A 21,940-nucleotide genomic window follows, 5' to 3' on the forward strand; every position below is an offset into this window, starting at 1 on the left:
TTTTAGAATATATGTAAATATTTCTGAATGATTTTGTTGAATTAGTGTTATGCTTCTAATAGTGAATGTACATATATATTTTTGTCTTGTTTTTAATGGAAATTAAATATATTTTTATTTTTTTTTTTTTTTTTTCAGTTTCTATTTCATCCAAATCAGCAATCTGGTACATTCTTGAAAATACTAAATGCAAGCTCAGCAACAATTCTTTCCTTGGTTAAGAAAAACATCTAACCAAGTCAGAAACACTCACAGCTACCTTCATGAATGTTAATACAGAGGGTTTACAACAGGCCAGGTTAAACTTATGAAAAAAATCTTTGCAAAGATGAAACCAAGAATGATCAGAAAAGTATGAAAAACGAGAGAACCAGCTCATGATCTAATTATAACAGTCCAATCTGAAGCATACAGTCAAACATGGTGTAGACAATGTGATGGGATGGACATACATGGCTCTCAGTGGAAGTGGGCCACTAGTGTAATTGATGACATGACTGCTGATGGATGTAGCAGGATGCATTCTGAAGTGTACAGGGCTCTGCTCAGATTCAGCCGCATGTTGCAAAACTGAGCAAACAGCACCTCAGTGCAAATGGATAACGACCCAATGCATACTGCAAAAGCAACCCACGTGTTTCTCAAGGCAAAGCATATTTTTTTAATGGCCAAGTAAATCATCCGATCTCAACCAAATAGAGCGTATTTTTCAGTTGCAGAAAGACCCCAAAACAATCAGCAACTGAAGGTGGCTACAGGAAAGGCAAAGCATCTCCGCATCTGGTGATGTCCATGGGTTCTAGACCTTCTACAGTCACCGACTATAGAAAATGTTCATCCAGTTATTTAAAAGTGTCCTTATATTTAAAATTATTTATTTTTGAGCCTCTGAAAATGATGGACTATGTATAAAAAATATCTGTAATTGCTAAACAAAATTGTTGTTAAACCTCTTGAATTAAAGCTGAAAGTCTGCACTTCAATCACATCTTAATTGTTTGATTTAAAACCCACTCTATATTATCCAAAAACCTATGGACCTAACTGTATGCCTATGATTTAACAAAGTAATGTGAGGAAAGTAATAAAAGGGACAGTGACACTTTTATTAACAATTTATAAGTGCTTGTGCATTTAACACGATAATAATAAAAAATCTAGGGCTGACTGTAGGGTTTTGAGAGAAATACCAAGAGAGTACACAGTAGTTGTAGTAGTAGTACACACAATATGTATGCAATGAAACAGAGGTGAATGAAATGAAATACAATGACAGTAAATCTTAAAATATTTTGACATTGACACAGTTTACATAATTTTGCTCTGCGTGCCACCATATTAGAGTTGAACCGCTGCATAAGCTGTTGAGGAATTTATTTAATCACATATTCCCATTTTTAATACTTTGTTGAAAATCCTTTGCAAGGAATGACTGTCTGAGGTCAGTTCCATGGACGTCATGAAAGAATACATTTCTTTCTCATTTGTGATGCTTTCCTGGGCATTTATTGGACCCTGTCTTTGGTATGTAAAATACATGAATCTTTTAAACATTTTGAGACTGATTACTGGTTTGCACTTTGTTGTAAACCCCATATATTTGCTTGCATGAAATCATTTCTGTATGGTAGACTAGGATAATGGTATACATACCCCCTGTTTGTCACTTGGCTGGCTCATGGAAAGGATCCCGTAATCATCTACCACTGCTGTCTGACAGATTTTTATCTTCAGACAGAGGCAGGCATGTTTTTTTTTCTTCTTTACAATTCCTGGTCTTCTTGTTTAGCTAAACCAACTGGCTTCTGGATGCAGTAGTACGCACAGCTGGTCCCAAAACATGGAGATGTAAGCATAAAGTCTATAAATAACCCAAACTGTCTTTTAGTCATATCAAAACTTTACTTACATTCGTAAAAATTAGACTAATAATAATATATAGACCATGTGAAAAGCATGCTACAAGCTTAATACTTGTAGCACTAGCTCACACTTAATCAGGGTGTGTTGGTGGTCTTAACTGTGGCATCATAATTGATGTAACAACAACCAGAGCTCATGCCCGATGAAAAATTTAATCAATGTGGAAATAGGCATGTGAGTTTAAAGGTCAGAGATATAACAACAACAAAACAAAAAAAAAACATTCAGCTCCTGCAGTCACACTCAACTTTTTGAGCTGGGAACAATTATGCCTCAAGGACATGAATCTACTTGAATGGCCGCACTATATAACAAGAGCATATAGATGTTTGCTTAAAGGTCAAAGTGGTGGTGATTGTACCTTCCTATGTTTTGTTAATAATGAGTGTTTGGGGGCTCAAAAGTCTGTAATAACTAGCTTTACAGGACTAAAATACATATTCTTATCAACAGCATTCATTATTCTCAACAGCGTGTTCTTTAATTTCAATTAAAATTAAATGTCATTAAACATAAAAAGTCCAACAAAAGAGCATTTATATAAATACCTGTAGTGTGATTTGAATTTGTGACCTTTGGTTGCAGATTGAATAAAAATACTGAGTTCCTTGTCATTCATTGCTATGACAACAACATATATCAAAAACCAGGTGGCTGAAAATAGAAAAGGATCCCACACAAAACAATAATGTCAGCTTGTTTGCTCCGAGGCCTTTTAAATGCCAGATGTGTGGTGCCAGACGCCAGCGTGCCAGGACGCTGCTTTCCTCCAGTCAGCTGATTTTTCAGTGCGAAGCTGCAGCCAAGCGTACATTCAGCTCAGTTTCTCTGTATGGGACCTGGGGTTACAGCATGGCACACGGTAGAGGCTCACACAATACGACACTGTTTGCCACCATTGTGCGAACAGTTGGCTGAATAACTGCAGCCTGAGTGTCTTGTCAGTTTAATAGAGACACAAAGGTTAGTGGCACTTGTGGCTAATCCTTTTTATCAACTGCCAGGTGACAAAAAGTAGATTTTCTAGTGTAGTGTCAGCAATAAACAGAACCCATGATTACTTGCAAATGTAAATAAGACTTCTGTACAATTTAATTTTTAATAAATTAATAACTTATTTTTGCTTTAATTCAACCCTCTATCCTTTAAAAAAATCAATGTTAAGAATGTGCATCAAGAAATGTAAAGCTTAGGTGAAAACTGGGTAATACAACACGACAATGATCCCAAGCACAGCAGCAAATCTACAACAGAATCAAGCTGCTGCAATGGCCCAGTCAAAGTCCAGACCTCATCCTGACTGAAATGCTGAAGAGAACTGTGCAAAACAAATTCTCACAAACCTCAATGACCTGAAGCAATGTTGTAAAGAGGAGTGGGACAAAGATTCCTCCGCAATGTCATGATAAAATCATATAGAAAACAATTACTTCAATTTATTACTGCTAAAGGTGGTTCTCCAAGCTATTGAAGTGTGATTTTATTTTCACAGTATATCTAAATCGAAAGAAATGAGCTTATGAGAGTCAAAATGCAAAAATCTTAGTGGCGGACTTCATCCTTCTGGCGAGTGGGCCAATGTCCAATCACAAAGGCCTCAGTTTTGCCAGGGTTGAGATGGATAACTTTTTAAGACATCATTAGTAACAGAAACATTTGTAGTGTTTGGCAGGGAATGATTATGCTGTAATTCCAGTTTCCATATCAGGCCAGAGATTTAAATCAAGGCTCAAACAGTGGCCCAACTGACAAGAAGGCATTGCCATACATACTATTCAAATAACAATTTAAAACCTTTAGTGAAACATTAGCATGATTTACAAAAATTCTCAACTCTTGAATAAGAATTGGGCAAGCATGGGCAGAGGTTACTCCAGTACAGGAATTAAAATAAATGGGCCAAAGCTGTAGTTTCCATGCAGTTCTGTGTTCAAGCCTCTTTAACAGAAAATTATGGATGCATGGGTGAGGAGGTGTTTGCGTAAAAAGTAGGTTGCTTTACAGATGTATCCAGTTGTTGAGTCTTAATGCATCACTGTGGATCAGGGTATCCCGCTGTGGAGGATATTTCTGTTTCGCAGGGGAAATTAGCACGAAACAATCTGCCGGGCCATCTGGAATATTTCTGTGTGCTTATTTGTTTGTGAAACTGCACATGTGTATGCATGTGTGCAAAGATGTACAAGCTGACTTCCATTTGCTTCCAACACCTGAGGGCAATAACTTACCCCCCAGCCAAATTTGGTGTGAGCACAGAGATCGTTCCTACTTTTGTGCTGTTATTTTTTACAGTGGCATGAGATTATGTGTTTGCATGAGATGTTTTGTTTTGTTTTTTCACAAACAGTATTATGAAAAAAAACAATAGCACTGACACATTAACATGCTTCAATATTACACTCACCCAACCACAGCATATACGCTGATTTTCTAATAAAATAAATCATGCAACTATGAGAAAAAACTTAAACATAAGGAGGTATCAGCTACTGTATGTTGGGCACCCGTGAATTAAGAAGATATACTCAAGCTTTTGTTCAAATGTTCCAATACAATACAATTAACCTCTGACACAGACGTCGTTTCCCAAGTAAAAAAGCCAGCGATCTCTAATGTAAATGTAATCCATCCTGTCATGCTTCCATGCAAAGTAATGACTACCTGCTTTAGTAATTCAGATGCTCATGTGCACATTACATGCACTCTCATGTCAGTCAAGCTGCTGTGAATAATGAGTGCACTTGTCCGTGATGGCCCTGTCTGCTTTTGCACTTTGCTGCTGTGATCCTCATTAACCTCCTGGCTCAAAGGCTCCAAGAGCATTTAAACTTTTATTTTGGTTCTGCCCCTTAGCTGCACCCCAAACACGTCTCCTTAAAGCTGGGTCACAAATAGGAAAAACTATCCAGAGAACCAGCTGAATGCCTCCATAACTTTTGTTCCATTTAGAAAGACAGTGGAGTCAGTAACACTTTATAATAATCACCAATAATAAACCATCAGTTGAATAATTTATAACTATAAGTTTAATAAATGTTAAATTGATAGTTATTTAAAAATAAGGAAATAATTATTTTTACAGTTAACAATGAAAATTATGATGATTAAGACCTAATACTCACTAGAAATTTTCTAATTTATGATTAAATATGTAATTAGTTTGTGACTTTTTTAAAAAATTAATTATATAACTCAGTGTCTACCTTGAAGCAGCCATCAGAAGATGGGTACACTGTGGTCATACAGGGATGGACGTGGTGTTCAAATGATGCTCTGTTGGTACTAAGGAGCCCAAAGTGTGCCATGGAAATATCCCCATACATGACACCACCACCTGCAACCTGAACCATTGATACAAGGCAGGATGGATCCATGCTTTCATGTTCTTTAAATCAAATTCGAACCCTACCATTCAAATGAGACCAGGCAACTTTTTCCCAGTCTTCTATGTAAGCCTCAGTTTCTTCTTAGCTGATATGAGTGCCATCCAGTGTGGTGCTGTGCTGCTGTAGCCCGTTTGCCTCAAGGTTCAACGTGTTGTGTGTTCAGAGATGCTCTTCTGCATAACTTGGTTGTAGCAAGTGGTTATTTGAGTTTCTGTTGACACTTGCTGGATATTTTCTGTCTTTTTTGGACCATTCTCTGTAAACTATGTCTCTATGTCTACATGACTAAATGTGTTGAGCTGCTGTCATGTGATCAGCTGATTTGGTATTTATTTAGTAATGTGTATGATGCCATAGCTCATAAGAGCAAAGAGCATTTCCAGTCTGATGACACTGGCAAATAAACTTTCATATATTATGTCTATGTGTATATAATAAATGTTTAAGAAAAGTTCTGACAGTTTTGTAATAAAGGTTTTTATTATTTACCAGTGAGACTGTCCTCATTGCTGCACAGGCTTTATCCTTTGGCATCAGTCCTTGGCAGGTCTCCCTCATTGGTTGTCCAGACAGAAATCTCTTTGTTTTGGTTAAAATGGTCATTATGGTATCTCAATCTAACCAAACAGCTAGTAATGGTTAAGGTAAACAACCAGTGAAAACAAAAGTAAACAGTTTACCAGGTTCCAGGTTCACAGCACCTACTTGCTTATATGCTTATATCTTAACAAATCAAGTTTGTATAATTTCACCGTCTTACCTGAAATTTAATTAACTACCAATTAACCATTTGTTAATGATGGTTAATTTAAAGGTGCTACCTTTGTGAATCTGTTGGAGCTCCACAGCAATTTTAGAAACATCACCCTTCTTGTTTAGCGTGTGCTTTGTAAGCCTGCTCGCACTGCTGCCTTTCTGTTTATGTGTGCTTTTGCAAAATTGTCGCCTTCACTGTTACTCAAAACTAGAGACACAGAGATGCAGCCTTACCCACTGTGGACACAGGGCACATATATTTTTAATCCGCTCAATTTTACATACTGTTTAAATGACTCATGCATTTTTAATGAATCCCACTGACACGGCAGCCATTATCCTGGTATTGCTGTTGTGTTGCTTGTACTGGGTAGTGGATGCTTGTTGCCAGAATTGTGGTTTTATAAGCAGAGATTTGAGTAAAACTGAACTTATAACAGAGCGGTGCTGTCGGCCATATTCCACCCTCGGAGCATTAGGGCACAGTTTTATGACTACTGACACCGCGCAAGCAGGAAGGGCATTAAAGATGCAAAAGGGTTGAGCCTCAGTGGTCAGTGATCAGTGCTACTTTATAGTGGAATTAAAATGAAAAATGGACCCCCTGCAAAGTCTGTTTGTATCAAGATAATGGTGCATATAATAACATTGCAGGAGGAGCAATTCACCCGACTGGTCCTGTCTCACTCAAAAGTATACGAACAAACTTTCCCATGAAACCGTAATGGATTTTATCTGTCACAGTTTTCATAATTGCAGTATAAGCATTTCACATGACTGTGTGTGACTTCTTTTATGTGTGGCTAATTTACCTCACAAGGGACTTGTAATGCAGGCCAACCTGAAAGTTGTTGGTGGAGTTAATTTTTACTTCTCTGTAACACTTTCAGTTGATAAATGCCTTTTGATTAGGCGGTTAGATTGGAAACAGCAGGGCTCTGAATCCTGAGGACCAGGACTGAGAACCACTTGTCTAATTGTAATCATCCTCATACCTCAGAGCAGTAATTCAATCAGACACTGACTTCAGAACTCCTAAACATGATTGAGATGTTACTTTACTCTTGTATGCAACAGGGCGAGTGCCTAGTAGCTCAGCCTCTGCCAGAACAACAGACTAAAGGAGAATTTTCTCCTTGGGGAAGAAGACATAAATTCATAATTTCTTTCATTTTAAAGGTGAATCTGCACATTTCATGCATGAGCATGTTTACAAAGCTTGGCCTTTTCGTCTACAGACTTTTACCACTGGGACGCTGTTTTGTTGCATGTGCTGTCTCATCAAAAACAGCATATACATAGTCAACATATACATTTAGGTCTCACAAGCAGGCCATTATTGTTCTTTTATCACAGAACTTCCATTTTCCATTCAGATTGAGGTACAGAACAGATGCATGCTTGCCTAGCTGATATTTTTTACTCGAGTCAGGAATCTTTAGCCAGGTTAGCAGCGTGGTCTCCCAGAGGATGGAGTATGCTGACTGCAGTGATCTCCTGACTTTTCATTTTGTTCTAGTGGCAAAGAGAGGGTTTTTTTTTTTTTTTTTACTTTCTCTTTTAGTCAAATGTCAGAAAATGTCATCTGTTTTGCAGCTATTTGGATGTTAGCCAAAGTGTTATACAAATTAAAATGTTTGCCTGATAATGGTGTTAGATCAAAACCAAGCAAAAGTCTGTACTCCACTGTAATAGGTATTTTATATAATATATAATATAAATCACATTATATAATATATAATATAAATCACATTCTGGAAGGATCTTAGAGTAGAGCTGTAGCTCCTTTTGACAAAAAAAAAGGTTGAACCCGCTGGAGAGATTTTATATCTCATCTGGCTTGGGAACACCTCGAGATTCCCCAGGAGTAACTGGAAAATGTTGCTGGGGAGAAGGTTGCCTGGAATACCCTGCTTAGCTTGCTGCCATCACAACCCGACACGGATAAGCAGAAGATATGATGGATATAAGGTGGATGTAAAAAACAGCTAATGCTGGCTGAATTGAATCTGTACCTTCGCAAAGATGATTCAGTCATCTAACAAGGGATTTACTGAATCACTTAGAAATAAGTCACAATAATTTTGAGCACTCTGTGGATTTATCCAACTGAATTTGACAAGATATAAGCAGATGTTACATGAGCTATCATGGCTGATATCTGATCCCTACATACTATATATAGTATAAATGTGGAATTCAGTGAGTGAATCTAATCAGCATCATCAGCTTAATTTTAACACAGGGGGGGGCTGGAGTCTGTCCCAAATGCCATAGCACAAGAGGCAGGGTGCACACTGGACAGGTCACCAGCCTGTCACAGGGCTAACAGAGCGAGAGAGACAACCATTCACACCTACAGCCAATTTCAAATCACCAGTTAATCTAACCCCACTAACTGCATATCTTTGGACTGTGGGAGGAAGCTGGAGCACCTGGAGATAACCCACACAAACATGGGAAGAATATGCATTTGGGTTTGAATCCGTCATCCGGCCAGATGACGGATTCAAACCCAGGACCTTCTTGCTGTGGAGCGACAGTGCTAACCACCACACCACTGTGCTGCCACCCTTGAGTATAGTACAATAAATAATTTTTTTGGCTCTTTCATCTCTTCTTGCGCACCTGTGATGGAAACACCAATAGGATTAGCTTCTATGTGTTATTGTTCCTTCCATTTAGGATCAAATCTGTTTCACACAGATTGAAAAAAATTAGTAGAATGTAGAGAAATCTGTCCTAAAATGTAAGGAGTAAAAGTGAAAAGTTGTCAGAAAAAAATAATCAAGTGAAGTGCAGGTAGTTGAAAATTCTACTAAAGTACCGTAAGGAAGAATTTGCACTTTGTTGCTTCCTACCTCTGGGAATGTTACAGAGCCAGGTGATGCTGCAAGGACAAGAGAGATGACTGTTTGCTAAATATGTTTACTCACTTCAGCCAACAGGCTGGAATTACGTGAAGTCTTTCACATTGTCTGTAGCATCAAAGAGAGCAAAGGCTGACACAGTGCCTGAAGCCGCATGCCGCTCTAACCTGCAGGATTTTCCACTTAACTTCATTTTTACTGAGCCTTCAGTGGTGCTGTCGCTGGTGTAGACTCAAAATTATAATCTAATTAGATCCTATTATGTCATGTTCTTTCTATTATAAAAGGAACCAATCACTTTTAATGTTGTCATTTTTAGCAGTCCTTTCATTTTCTGCCAATTATCCGAGTCCTGTTCACAGGTGCAGCACTAACCAGACGCCTAGAAATTCCTCTCTTCTGCGGGGTCCCACTGGTCCCACTGATCCCAGCATGTACTGGGTCTGGCCTCCTGGTAGGACATGCCAAAACACCTCACCCATGAGATGTCCAGGAGGCATACTAATCAGATGCCAGAATCATTGTAATTGGATCCTTTTGATTTGGAGGAGCAGCATCTACACTCTGACCCCCTCCCAAATTATGATTCTCCACCCTATCTCTAAGGCTGAGCCCAGACATTATTCCAAGGAAGTTTATTTCTACCACATGTTCTTTCAGTCACTACTCGCAACCTGTGGCCATAGGTGAGGGTAGGAATGTATATTGAATGGTAAACTGGAACCTTCGCCTTCAGGCTCAGCTCACTTTTCACCACACAAAACTGGAAAGCATCAACAACATTGCAGAGACTACCTCAGTCTCCCCTCACTCATGAATAGGACCTCAAGATACTCGAGCTCCTACACTTGATGCAGTAACTCTTCCCTAACTTGGAGTGAGCGCTTCACCCTTTTCAGGCTGAAACCCATGGCCTCATATTTGGAGGTGCTAATTCTGATATCCACTTTGCACTTTCAGCATAAACAGCATAAACCAGCATGTGCTGTTCACCATTTGTTGGATCCAGCAAGATATCCTCCTTTATAAAAAGCAAGGACATAATACAGAGGCCACCAAATCAGAAACTCTCTGCCCCTCGCTATGCTGAGTAAATCTGTCCATATAAGTTATGTACAGAATTGGTGACAAAGGGCAGCAGACTCCAACATGTTCAGGACAATAGTGCATGAAACTAGTACCACTATAACTATATTTATATATGTAGTCTATTTAGAATTACACTGTATTTGTGAGAATTGTTATCCAAGAGTTTGTTGAGCAGAATTTCTACTCTCGGTTTCTCAGTGTGGACATCCAACCCCCCCACCCCTGCCCTCCCATACTGGGTGTTTGCCCAGTCTGGCCTCTAGCATGTGGAGTGACCTAAGGCTCCCTGTGTGGCAACATGGCAGTGATGCTGCAAAATGTCGCTTTGCTGTACTCACACAGGCAGAGAGTTGCTGTGGGGCCACATCCACGGTGGTAGGAAGCAAAATGGAACAAAAATTACAGTTAAAGGTCAGACTACAAGGCTTAGAAAAGCAACCAGACCAACTGTATTATTTTATTTCTATACATTCAGGAAATAAAGTGTATTCATGTTATATATGCATATCAACTATTTGTATAAGTCTGTGCATAATAAGTTTAGGCACTCCTCAAAATAGCCACTAAATTTGTGTCAGTAGATAAATCTAATTGTTTCAGACAAATGAAAGTTGCTAACAACTGCTGCCGTTAGGGTGCACGCTATTAGTCTACTGATATTTTATTTAGTTTAGAAATGCTAAGGTTTTCATTATGTATGCCTTCTCTACTCAGGACCTTCTTCAAATCACTACAGTAACTGTTTCAAATGAAACATTTTTAAGAAACCATTGCACTTTAAATTCATGTTATACTGTGTGGCCATTCACTGATTTGCACTCACAACTCAAGTGCAAGTGGACACACATGGATGTGAGCATGAAGGCAGGTGGCTTTTATCTAAATGTAGAGGTCAAAGCAGTTGCTTTAACATGATTTAAGAATTTGCAAGTGCAAATCTGAGTTGTCAGTTTCTGCATGATTGGTCTGCCAGTTTGATCCAAACTGAGATATCTCACAAGGTTTTTTTTTTTTTCCCTTTCATATTTCATTAGATTTGTTCAGTTTTTTGTTGAATATTAATTGGCAAGTAGCATACTGCTATGCTGGACCACAAACTGTATCAAGACTACAGTGAAGCCAGGGCCCATCTGTGGCAGTGGGACGTGGTCTTTGCTCAGCCGCAGATGGGAGAGGTGGAGCTGGATGGTTCAGGCTCAGGTGGTAGAGGGTCATCTACCAATTGGTAGGTTGTTGGATCAAACCCTGACTTGTCCAATCCACATATCACCACCATATCCTCGGACAAGTTACTGATCCCTGGGTTGCCCCTGAAAGCATCCTTTGGAATGTAAGCGAATTTTAGGAAACATCGATACAAGCACTGTGTGAATGCACACGTAATTGGGGGAATGAGACTTGCAGTAGAAAGTGCTGTGAATGCTCAACTGAGTAGAAAGGCACTAGTCCATTTACACGACAGGTCACCGACATCAAATATCCACTTTGTGTAAGGTATTACACTGCAGGGTGAATACATGTGAGTCAGCATGTTCACTTTTAACTCAAAGCACTGCTGTGCTGAAGTACAGCCTCGCAGAGCTGCTGGCACGACCACAGACTCATGCGGGTCTACGCTGCTGTTCAACATTATGAGTAATTTTTGTCTCATTTATAAGCTTCACCTTTTTCAAATGAAAAGCCGCATCTTCCCAAATGGAATGATTTTTTTTTTTTTTAAAGAGAAATGTTCTTGTCTGACCAAAATTCTCCCAGTTAGAACTACTGTGGGTCTGTTTTTGAACTGAGTTGAAAATAGAGAGTAAATTTAAATAAACAACAGATTTCCTACTTATTACCTTTTATAAACATTTATTAGTGAGCATCCAGCAGATAAATGTTATATTAAAGATCTTCCAACACTTAGCAGAGCAGATTTTCTTTATTTCATTATCACATGTACAACATAATATTCATCTTAACGCCCTCTGTGACGTTCCTTTCCAGTGTTGATTATTTGAACAATAGTAATTACACAGCACAACAATATTATGTGGTGAGTGATTATTTCATTTTCAATATTAAAAGCACTTGTGGTTTAGGAAAATTAGTGTCATCTCGGCGCACGAGTCCGGATTTTCTTTTTAATTTGTTATCCGCAGCGGGAGAACAGAGTTCAGCCCCTGACATTTACAGATTTCTCACAACGGTTTGCGTGCATCATATTGTGCTTCGTTGGCTTAAACACTCGAAGACAGAGGAGCATTTCAAAACAGGAAACGACATAATAGAGGTCAATACCAGCACTGTTACTGCTGCTTCCTTTTAATCTCTGTATGCACTATTTTCCGTCCTGTTTTTAATTTGTTTTATTTGTTTGTTTGGTTTTTTTTTTGTCCACTTGTTCAAGTAAAAGCATTAAAGAAAATTGCTTTTGCCGATACAATGGCCTCCCCTGATGAGCACACAGCCACAAAGAAAAATAAGAAGCAGAACTTTGCAAAAAATGGACAAACGACCCCTCAAAGAAATCCTCATGATAGCATTCATTCTTGTTTTCATCACGTTGTCCTTTATGCAGTGCAAAGATCTGACAAGAATTCACCAATAATTTAAGTTCATGTGCGGCATGGTCCATCAGCGCACGCACACATACACGCACACATACACACGCATACAGATCAGGCTGCTGGTAGGTTCTGGCCCTACATGAGCACACAGCTTTTGGCTCGATCCTTTCTAATGGCAGGTGGACGCTCATGAATCTCAGTCCGAGGTGGCTGCTGGGAAACCCGCTTGAGGCCGCGGCGTGACCCAGTGCGTTTGAGCTGCGGCCGATGAATGCTGGACACAGACGCCAGGGTGGTGACGTGGAATACATCGCGGACGCTGTTCTCCGAATACTTTGAGGTGCACTCTGCATAGGCCACAGCACCAATCTGTCTCGCCAAACTGCTGCCCTAAAAGCACAGAATGTGGGATAGTTAGTAATGCAGATGAATGACAAAGACTTATTTATGTTTTGACCACTTGAAGGCTGCAAAACAAGATGTAAACACACAACTGATATATTAATACTTCTTAATAAGTTATAATATTTCCAAGTTTTACATGCTATCTAATATTCAGCCTCCTTCTGGCTCTGGGAAATATGTGGCAATAGCAGCTAAATGTGCATTCAACAGTTAGTGGCTAACTTGTTCCTTTTTCCGTCTCTGCCTTTAGAAAATTGCACGCAGCTGGTTTATCAGAGGTTTTTCGCTGAAAACATTTTCTGCCTCCTGCTGCTTTTACAAACAAGGTTCATGAGAGTGCTAAAAGCTAAACCAAGCTGTGGGTCAGAAAACCAGAACAATGAGTTAATAGTTTAACACCCCGCCCTGCAGAGGCGAGCTGTAGCAGTATAATCATTCTTATTGGGTTTGTGTCTGAGTGGCTCCGACCTTACTGCAATCACACATGCAACCCTGAAGTATTTACCACATATGATTGCATAACTGACAATATAACAGCACCACAAGGGCTCTGCAGTGGAGGAATAACTCCCAGCAGCACAGTGATTGTGTCATGTCACTTTTTCTAGGAAAAAAAAAAAAAATCAAATGAGGTTTTAAGCTTGAATTTTGAATTTTTGTTCTTTGGAGTAATGAATTAGTGGAAAATAGGGCTTGCCAAAGCATGTCTTCTCTTTCATATCCTTTCATTTCATGCAGGGATGTGAGAAAACATGCAACTGATACAATCCTGGGTCACTGACCCAGAGTTTCAAGTGTTATTTGATTGTTAAATTCATGTTTACCTAGTCTTCACTGGTTCCCACTTTATTTATTGGCCACTTTATCTTCTTTGTATATGTTCTTTAGTAGTTTGAGTCTTAGTTATTAGTTCCAGTTTTTAGTTATAGCTTTGAGTTTTCTTGTTTGGAGTTCTTGGTTGATATCCTTCAAGGTTCTCCTTATTATTGTAATTCCTCTGTGTTTAGTCGTTTGTTCTTCCTAGTACTTGTAATCTGTTTTTCTCTTAGAGTTCAGTGTTCATATTTTGATCCCTTGTGTTTTAGTCTACCGTTCCCAGTATCCTTTTGGGTCTTTGTCTCCGTCTCTCCTAGTGAGTCTCTGTTAGTTACTTCTTGTTTTATTTTGGTAGTTTTTTGCATCTTGTGTCTTGTATTTAGTTTTACTTCCTTTATTGTTACTTTATTAGTTTTTTTAGCTGTGTCTTTTTACCCACTCATTCTGCATTTACTTAATGGCTTAGTCACACTATTGAGATCACAAGTTTATTGCACATGATCACAATAATTTTATTAGTGCTGGCGTCTCCAATCACTCTTTGCCCTAGCATGACTGTAACATGAAGCATTTTTATACATGCACAGATATTAACAGGCAGAAATATATGTCAGAATCAAACAGACCCTCCAATAAACAGACTTCACCCTCCGAGCTCACTAGTGCAAATCTTTGAATTGTCCTGAGAATTCACAGCGAGCGAGTGTGTGCCATGTGACTACCACCTGCAATCTCAGCTCAATCACCACACCTCCCCCGAGCCAAACTATTTTCAGTACCAAGTAAAAATCTGACCCTAACAATGGCCTGCTGGGTACATGTGCATCTGAACTCGCTGTCTCTGAATATTATCCAGAGTTCCTCTGGGACAATGGCTTGAGAGAAGAATAGTTTGCAAGTATATTCTAAGGTTTGGTGCATGCGCTTCAGGGCAAAAAATTATTTTGGATTTTCTGGACAGCCTTCACAATGCATATAGTCATTTCTTTTTGTTACTATAAAAATAGTGTGTAGTGTAGCTTTAAAAATCCAGCTTAGTTTATGTTTGTCATCCAAAAGCAACTGACTCACCTAAAGAGCTGCTGAGAGCTGGTACTTAGTGTTATAAACATTACAAACTGTGTGTGTATGTGTGAATGAGAGAGAGAGTGGTCATGCGGTGGAAATTATGCTTTATTTTATTTAGGTATTCTTAGATACCCTTAAACCACATTGAACCACTTTCTGTGGAAAGCCATGTGTAACCCGGTGAAGTAAAATAAAGCATTTACCCAACATTTTTAAAAGCCACTCATTAGTCTGAGTGCAAACACGCACGCACAGTGGGCATTTTTAAAAGCGCTCTCTAAATATTTGTTATTGTGAGCATTTGTCACATACTGTCAGATGATCCCTTCCCTGCTTTTGTGGATGTCAGGCCTCTGTGCTTGTGTACAGTAACACCTCCCAAGCCTACACCCTCTGAGGTCTGATAGCTGATCGCTAGACAGGGCATACAAAGAATATCCTCCACACTATGAAATATTCAAGGCCTATCTTTGCTGCTGCAAAAACTTTATTCCCTCTAATGTTTAGCCCCATTTTTAATCTGGATGGCTTCAGTTTTATATGTAGTATTATTTTGCTCACCTGTTTTCTAGCCGCACTGACTCTGTGTGCTTTCTAGTGATTTAGCTATTACTTCTTTAATGTTTTTTTTGTTGTTGTTTTTTTAAAAAAGCACTTCCAGTCTGTCATCTTGAGTTTAAGTCACATTATTTCTTTCTTTTTTGATCATGCAATTTCCTTGGAAAATGTACAACAAATGAAAGCGTAGGTGTTCAGCCGTCAGTGCTACTGATAAACCATATTGAAAAAGTATCTAGCTGCCATATGGGGCAACATTATTTCAACTCTGTGAAAAATATTAAAAGCTCGAGCTGTACTACCGGAGGGGTGCTGCATTATTTTAGTATAGTGTTTATTTTGACGCCCTTAAGCCGATTACAGCAGCAGTGGCACAGTTGGTTTGCAGTTTATTCTGCTGACTGCACTCTCCCCCGGGGTTCACATCAGCTGGTCAAGTGGGTGAAACCAGTTTGCTTCAGTCTGTCTTTGAATGGGCCTTATTAAGAAGAACACTTTGGGTCGCACCACACTTTCAAGACTTCAGCAATACAGAACTTGTGCTCTACTTTCATTGTTTTCTATTAAATTGATTTAGTCTGACCAGATTTTCACCAGTTATTTCACCCTAGAAGTTGTGGATTTGTCTATGATGACAAGATTAAGCGCCTTGAGGTGACTGTTTGTCGTGATTTGGCACTATATAAGTAAAATTGAATTGAAATTGAATTGAATTAAAGACCATCATACCTCAATTATAGGGCCACATCATATATAATGTATAAGAAAACCAATGAATACACATTATCCATACTTTTTCCATCCCTCCATCCAGGAAGGTGTTCCAAAAACACAAAGGATAGGAACATCCTATGGCAAGTGTCTGGCAAGCAACAGATGGCTGGGCCACATAGGACTGCCCTCTTGTGTCCCCACCACTAGGAGTTCAGTGCTTTGTGCAGCAGACGTCACTTGAAGTCTCAGGCCTTGGCCATCTATCTGCGCAGTCAGTGACTTCTATGAATTTTGAGCCAAAGCAATATATATATACCAAGAAACTAATCTAAGATTTTGATGAACCAATTTTGATTTCATTATTGACAGGCCAGTAGAGGTCGTTACCTTTGCTTTGTAAGAGATATGGAAAAATATTAATTTGTTGACAAAAGCCTGCCAAGGAGTGCAAATTCACATTTACATGAAAATAAGCTATTAAAATTCATGCATGCCACTGCTCATTGCTCCAAGACACAAACAAAACAATTGTATTATCGCACATCCTGCTGTTTGTCTTCTTCTTCCTTCAGTTCCAGCTCCTTTATACTCCTTGTGCTTTCACATTTGTGGAAGTTATGATCTGACGCAAGTCTCATTCTTCAAATGCATTTTCAAAATTTCGCTTGTGTGCACAAGGGAGGAAAGTAATAGGTGCCATTTGTCTGTGCTGATACCATTAAATTTGTATTACACGCAAATAAATGTCACCGCAGTGGAAAATCACAATGGACTGTGCATGCTAAACTATATATCACGCATGTTCTCAGTCTTATAATTCTTATTAAAACAGATACTGTTCATGTGCAGCAGTTCTATTGCACTGTTAGGGGACAGAAATAGGGGGCAGCTAATTTCCACACTGTTACTGATCGCAGACACTGCAAGGGAAAAAGATAAAGGCAAACAAATTTTGGAAGTGAGTGGTGCTTTCTGTGAACTCCTCACCTGCTCATGTGTGACGGGAATGAGTCTGTGTTTGGAAAGCTCCCTCATGACACTGAGGTCCGTCCTCATGTCCAATTTGCAGCCGACAAGCACCACTTTAGCATTGGGGCAGAATTCCTGTGTTTCACCTTGCCACTGTGTATCAGAGAGACAAATATATATTAGTGCAAATGGATGTGGTAAAAAGCATCTGAATGCTTGAGCATTATGTTCATAATTAGCTGTGTCTCATTTGAAAACCTTGGACATTAATTTGTTTCTAATAGGCTCTTCTGGGCGAGCTTTCATAAGATCTTAAGACCTGGTTGGATCCAGCACATTGGGATGTCAGTAAATAAGGTTTGGCTTTCCACTGGTTGGGTTGTAAGATTTGTTTGCAGGCTTTTCAAGTTCTTTCACAGCAAACTGGAAAAAAGATCTTCCCCAAACTCTTGCACATTTTTTGTTTAAATTACTATTTTTAAATTGTGGCTTTAACGGCTCCATAATTAGAATGAAGGGGCCTAGTGCGAAGCTTAAAAAATGCCCCTGCATGCGGACATGTGGGAACAGTCTACAATTATTAAACTCCTCATAAAAGAGGTGCTGAACTGAGATTTATTTGACTTGGGAGCAGCTCCTTTCCATTGGGTCATAAATTCTTATCTCCTGCTTCGAGAGTACCTTAATCCCACCTGGAAATCTGTTGTCCAGCGGTTTAACTTCTCACCGTTCTGCAGTGATGTTCAATCAGCCAAACTTTATTTGTGTAGTTCCTTTTCAACAGGTTAATGACATTCACACACAACTGACAGGCTGATCAAATGAAAACTGTAAAACAATTTAAGACTAAACGCTACTTAATAAAACCAATTTCTAAAAAAAAAAAAAAAAAATACTTTTAATAATGGAGTCATAAAATATCTCTAGGTGTTACAGATATCATTCATCAGTGTTTGGTGTGATGTACCAAATTAAACTAAACAGCAAATATTATATTTGTAATAATCATCTACAACCAATAACTGCAATGATTTTACAGCACAAAAAGAACATGAAGTTTCTATTCCGAGTCTATTACCTCATGCTTTTCTTCATATTTGGAAGAAAAAACAAATATTTGTTAAGTTATTGTTACAAAAACCCTGTTAATTAATTAAGAGCTGGGAAACAAATGCAGCAACTTATTGAAACATGTGCAAGCATACTTGGAAATACAGTATATACAACAAAAGCACAGTTTGTAAAGTTCTAACAAACTCGAAAGTCACTATTTGGCATGACCACCTTTATTCTTCAACACAGTCTGAGCTCTCTTAGGCAAACCTTCTCATAATTTCTTTATACAGTCTTCAGGAATCCTCTTCCATGTTTCTCAAAGGACATTCAAAGCTCTTCTTTGGATGTTGGCTGCCTTTTGTTCTGCTCTCTGTCAGGATGATCCCACACTGCATCAATAATGTTGACGTCCGGGCTCTGGAGAAGCCAATCCATGACTGATAGTGTTCAATTGTGTGTTTTTCGATCCAGGTATGCTTTTCCTGCATTGGCAATGTGTTTGGTATCTTTGTCATGCTAAAAAATAAAGCTGCTGCCAGTCAGTTGCTTTCCAGATGGTATTGCATGGTGGATGAAAATCTGACTGCACGTTTCCAACACCACTTGCTGAAATGCAGCCCAAACCATGACAGAGTCTCCACTGTGTTTTACAGATGGCTTGTAGACACTCACTGATGTACCTCTCTCCTGACCTCCTTCTTGACAGCCACGCTTCCACGGACACCACTTTTGATTAAGCTTCACTTTGACTTTCAGATATTGTTCATCTGATGTATCTTTAGGCGCTAATAAAGTGTCAAAAGATACCATTTTAAAATTGGTTCTTTGCTAAGTTTTCTGTCATATGTAGACACTGGAACACTGGTTAAGTTAAGGTGTCATTCTTGTATTAGACAAAAAAAAAAAATCCTCATAAAAAGGTCAAGTACAAGGACATGAAATGAGTGAAAAAGCAGCCAGTGTCCAAAGAAAACTTTGAAAAGACCTTCATAGAGCCTGGAGAACTATTGATCAAGAGCACTTTAAAAATTAAAAGAAAGTCTGGCTCCTTGGATACAAAATATGAAGGATCCTATGAGTTAAAGTTAGAGGCTGGAGCAACACAAACACAGTCACCAGCATTTAGCTTGCTGTACTATTAAAATGAAACACTGGCACTGCTGTTCATTGCTCTGAGCCTGGAATTTATATCACTCTGTGTCTTTAAATGTTCCATCATTGATTTCAAAAAATGGCCTCAACAAATCAAAGGACAGAAGAGGAAAAAAAGCGCAGTGCCCATGGACATAAACACTGTATAAAGACCGAGACAGACAATACTCATTACAGACCAGAAACATGACTCAAGCTATTAAACTCTCTCTCTCTCTATCGCTGTCTTTCTCTCTGAGACTCCTTTCATTATCTCCTCACACCATGGCAGAGGCAACCGCTTTGAGCACTGTTGCTCCATTTGTTCTCCCTTACAAAGAGATCTTTTCTCCTGGATGCCTGCGTCGCTGCTGTTACAGGCTCTAGCGCGCTGTTCTGCAGAGTGAACTGTTGCCTTTCAATAGGACCCTCTGCCGAACTGCATGCAACTGGTGAACAGCAGCAATTTAGATGAGTCACAAAGGGCCCATGGGAAGAGCGGCTTATTGTCTGTGTTAATGCTAAGAATTGGTAAGCAGCATAAAGAAGCAGAATTCAAGCTGCTGGAGCTAAGGCTCTGGTTTATCAAAAAAGAAAAACGTAGGTTTTTCTACTTTCTTGACTTTTTTTTTCCCCCTCCCAAGAGCCTCAACTTAAAATTTACTTTAAAAAAATATATGTGCAACCCAAGAAAGTGCACAAATCACACCAGTCAGGCAGAGGAAATATACAATTGTAGAATTTAAAGCGAACTTATTATGCTTATTTTCAGCTGCATGATTCATAGTTCAAAATAATTATCTGTTTATCATATCTTACACTGGACCTTGGTGCAGCCCCATAGTTCATGCATTGTCTGAAATAAGCTGGTTAAGCTACGTTCTCTTTAGCTACGTTCTCCAACTTTGTGGGGGGAAGCTTCTGTGCTCACAGATGGAGCTGTGTGCCTCAGATGACCATATTAATAATATTTGGACTAGAAAAAGTATTACAAAAACAATAATTTCAAACACCATAAACACGGCAGGATAAACATTAAGTCTCTGAAAGCTGCAATCTTTTTAAAACATGAGAAACATGAGAAATTCCTGCAGTCTGTGCCATCATTCACAGCGACGACATCATCAATACAAGACAAAACGCATATCTGCCATGCCACGCAAATTCTCACACCGACAGGGGGTCCACTTGAGAACCAACTTCAACTTTGACCTTATTAAATGACCTTAGAAATCGAGGTGAATATATCGATCTTACAATGCATGCACAGGATGCCAAAGTGACATGCGGAGGAGTCGCTCCATTCAAAGTTTAGAAACAAAACACGGAGAACTTATCCTCTGCTACGATCTTATGCATTTAATTCCATTTTTAAGCATGGCAGTGTGCCACCATGTCTTGCTTCTCTCCAGTTTGGTTTGCTTTAGAGGCATTTTCCATTTGCATGCTTTCAGTCTCAAATAAGTACACAGCACTTTTTATTCTGACATCTCTGAGAACCTTCCGCCTAACCAATTTTTGCAACCTCTAATTTTCCTTTTAGAATGACTATTCTCTCAAAGTAACACTCTGCAACATGCACACTACTTGACTCTATCACTCCCCCTTTTCTCTTCTGTACCATTTTTTCTTTTTTTCACTTCATTCCCAATATCCCCATTAATCTCTGTATCTCACGTTTTGGCAGGTCTGCGTATGCCTCTCATCGAGCATTACCCAACCTTAAATGTAATCCCAGTCTCTACCTCTACAGCTGGCAACATTTTCCTCACTCTTTCATTCCTGAATCTCATTGTTTCCTTTTATTCCCCTGTCTGCTTGAGGAATCAGGTTATTTGTGAAGGAACATATGGTGGCCTTAACTTGTACACACATATGATGGTGAAGGCCAGAAGCTGTAATCTCTGGGTGATGATGTAGGCCCAGTTGTTCTATAAAGGAATCACTTTATTTCCATTATAAAGAGAAGAGATGACTACAGTGACCCATAACTCCCTCAACCTGCATACTAAATGAGAGTATTGTAATAAGATAGACTTGAAATATCAGATCCCATCCTGCATGGCTGCTTCGCTTCCACTGTCCCAATCAGAGACAAAATGGACCTAAAAAATGTATCAACTGTGCTTCTTTAAATTTTTATTTTTTATAAAGAGGACACATTCACACTTCTAACAATGTGATACTGACCTTTTTCACTACGCTGTCCAACGTCTCCGGTCGACTGATGTCAAAACAGATGAGCACAGCATCCGAGTCAGGATAAGCTAACGGCCGCACATTGTCATAGTAGGTTGAACCTGTGGGGGAAAAAAATATACACAAACATGACCGGCATTTCCAGATGGATTATATGTAATTTAGTTACTTTTCAAAGAGCTAACTTTTTTTGTCATCACAAGGAGAGTCATTATGGAGCACATTTAGTGGTAATCACTATGATTAAATGTAATTACCATGAGCTTACCCACTCTGCAGATGACTACAAGTGGGTGTGATTCATTGCTTTTGAAAAATAGGGGCCTCGGGTCTGCATCTGACCATCTTCAATAAGCCAATGGACCGACATGTGACAGTGATATAATGAATGGCTCGCACAAAGCATCACCTGGTATGTTTTTATGGAGTGGCATGTGTTTTTGTCAGTCTG

The 21,940-nt window shown here is 39.1% G+C and overlaps 1 protein-coding gene across 1 annotated transcript in view; it reads right to left on the reverse strand.

Moving 5' to 3' along the window:
• Positions 1–12,044: 12,044 nt before the first annotated feature.
• Positions 12,045–21,940, reverse strand: part of LOC115798199 (rho-related GTP-binding protein RhoN-like) — a 32,181-nt gene continuing 22,285 nt past the window's right edge. The window contains exons 3-5 of the mRNA XM_030754955.1: positions 21,481–21,590; positions 17,122–17,256; positions 12,045–12,963 (exon numbers count right to left, since the gene is read on the reverse strand). Of these exons, the coding sequence (XP_030610815.1) occupies positions 12,709–12,963; positions 17,122–17,256; positions 21,481–21,590 (500 nt within the window). The 3' untranslated portion in view covers positions 12,045–12,708. The remainder of the gene's footprint in view (positions 12,964–17,121; positions 17,257–21,480; positions 21,591–21,940) is intronic.

Source organism: Archocentrus centrarchus, chromosome 19, assembly GCF_007364275.1.
Source record: "Archocentrus centrarchus isolate MPI-CPG fArcCen1 chromosome 19, fArcCen1, whole genome shotgun sequence".
NCBI classification, from domain to species: Eukaryota; Metazoa; Chordata; class Actinopteri; order Cichliformes; family Cichlidae; genus Archocentrus; species Archocentrus centrarchus.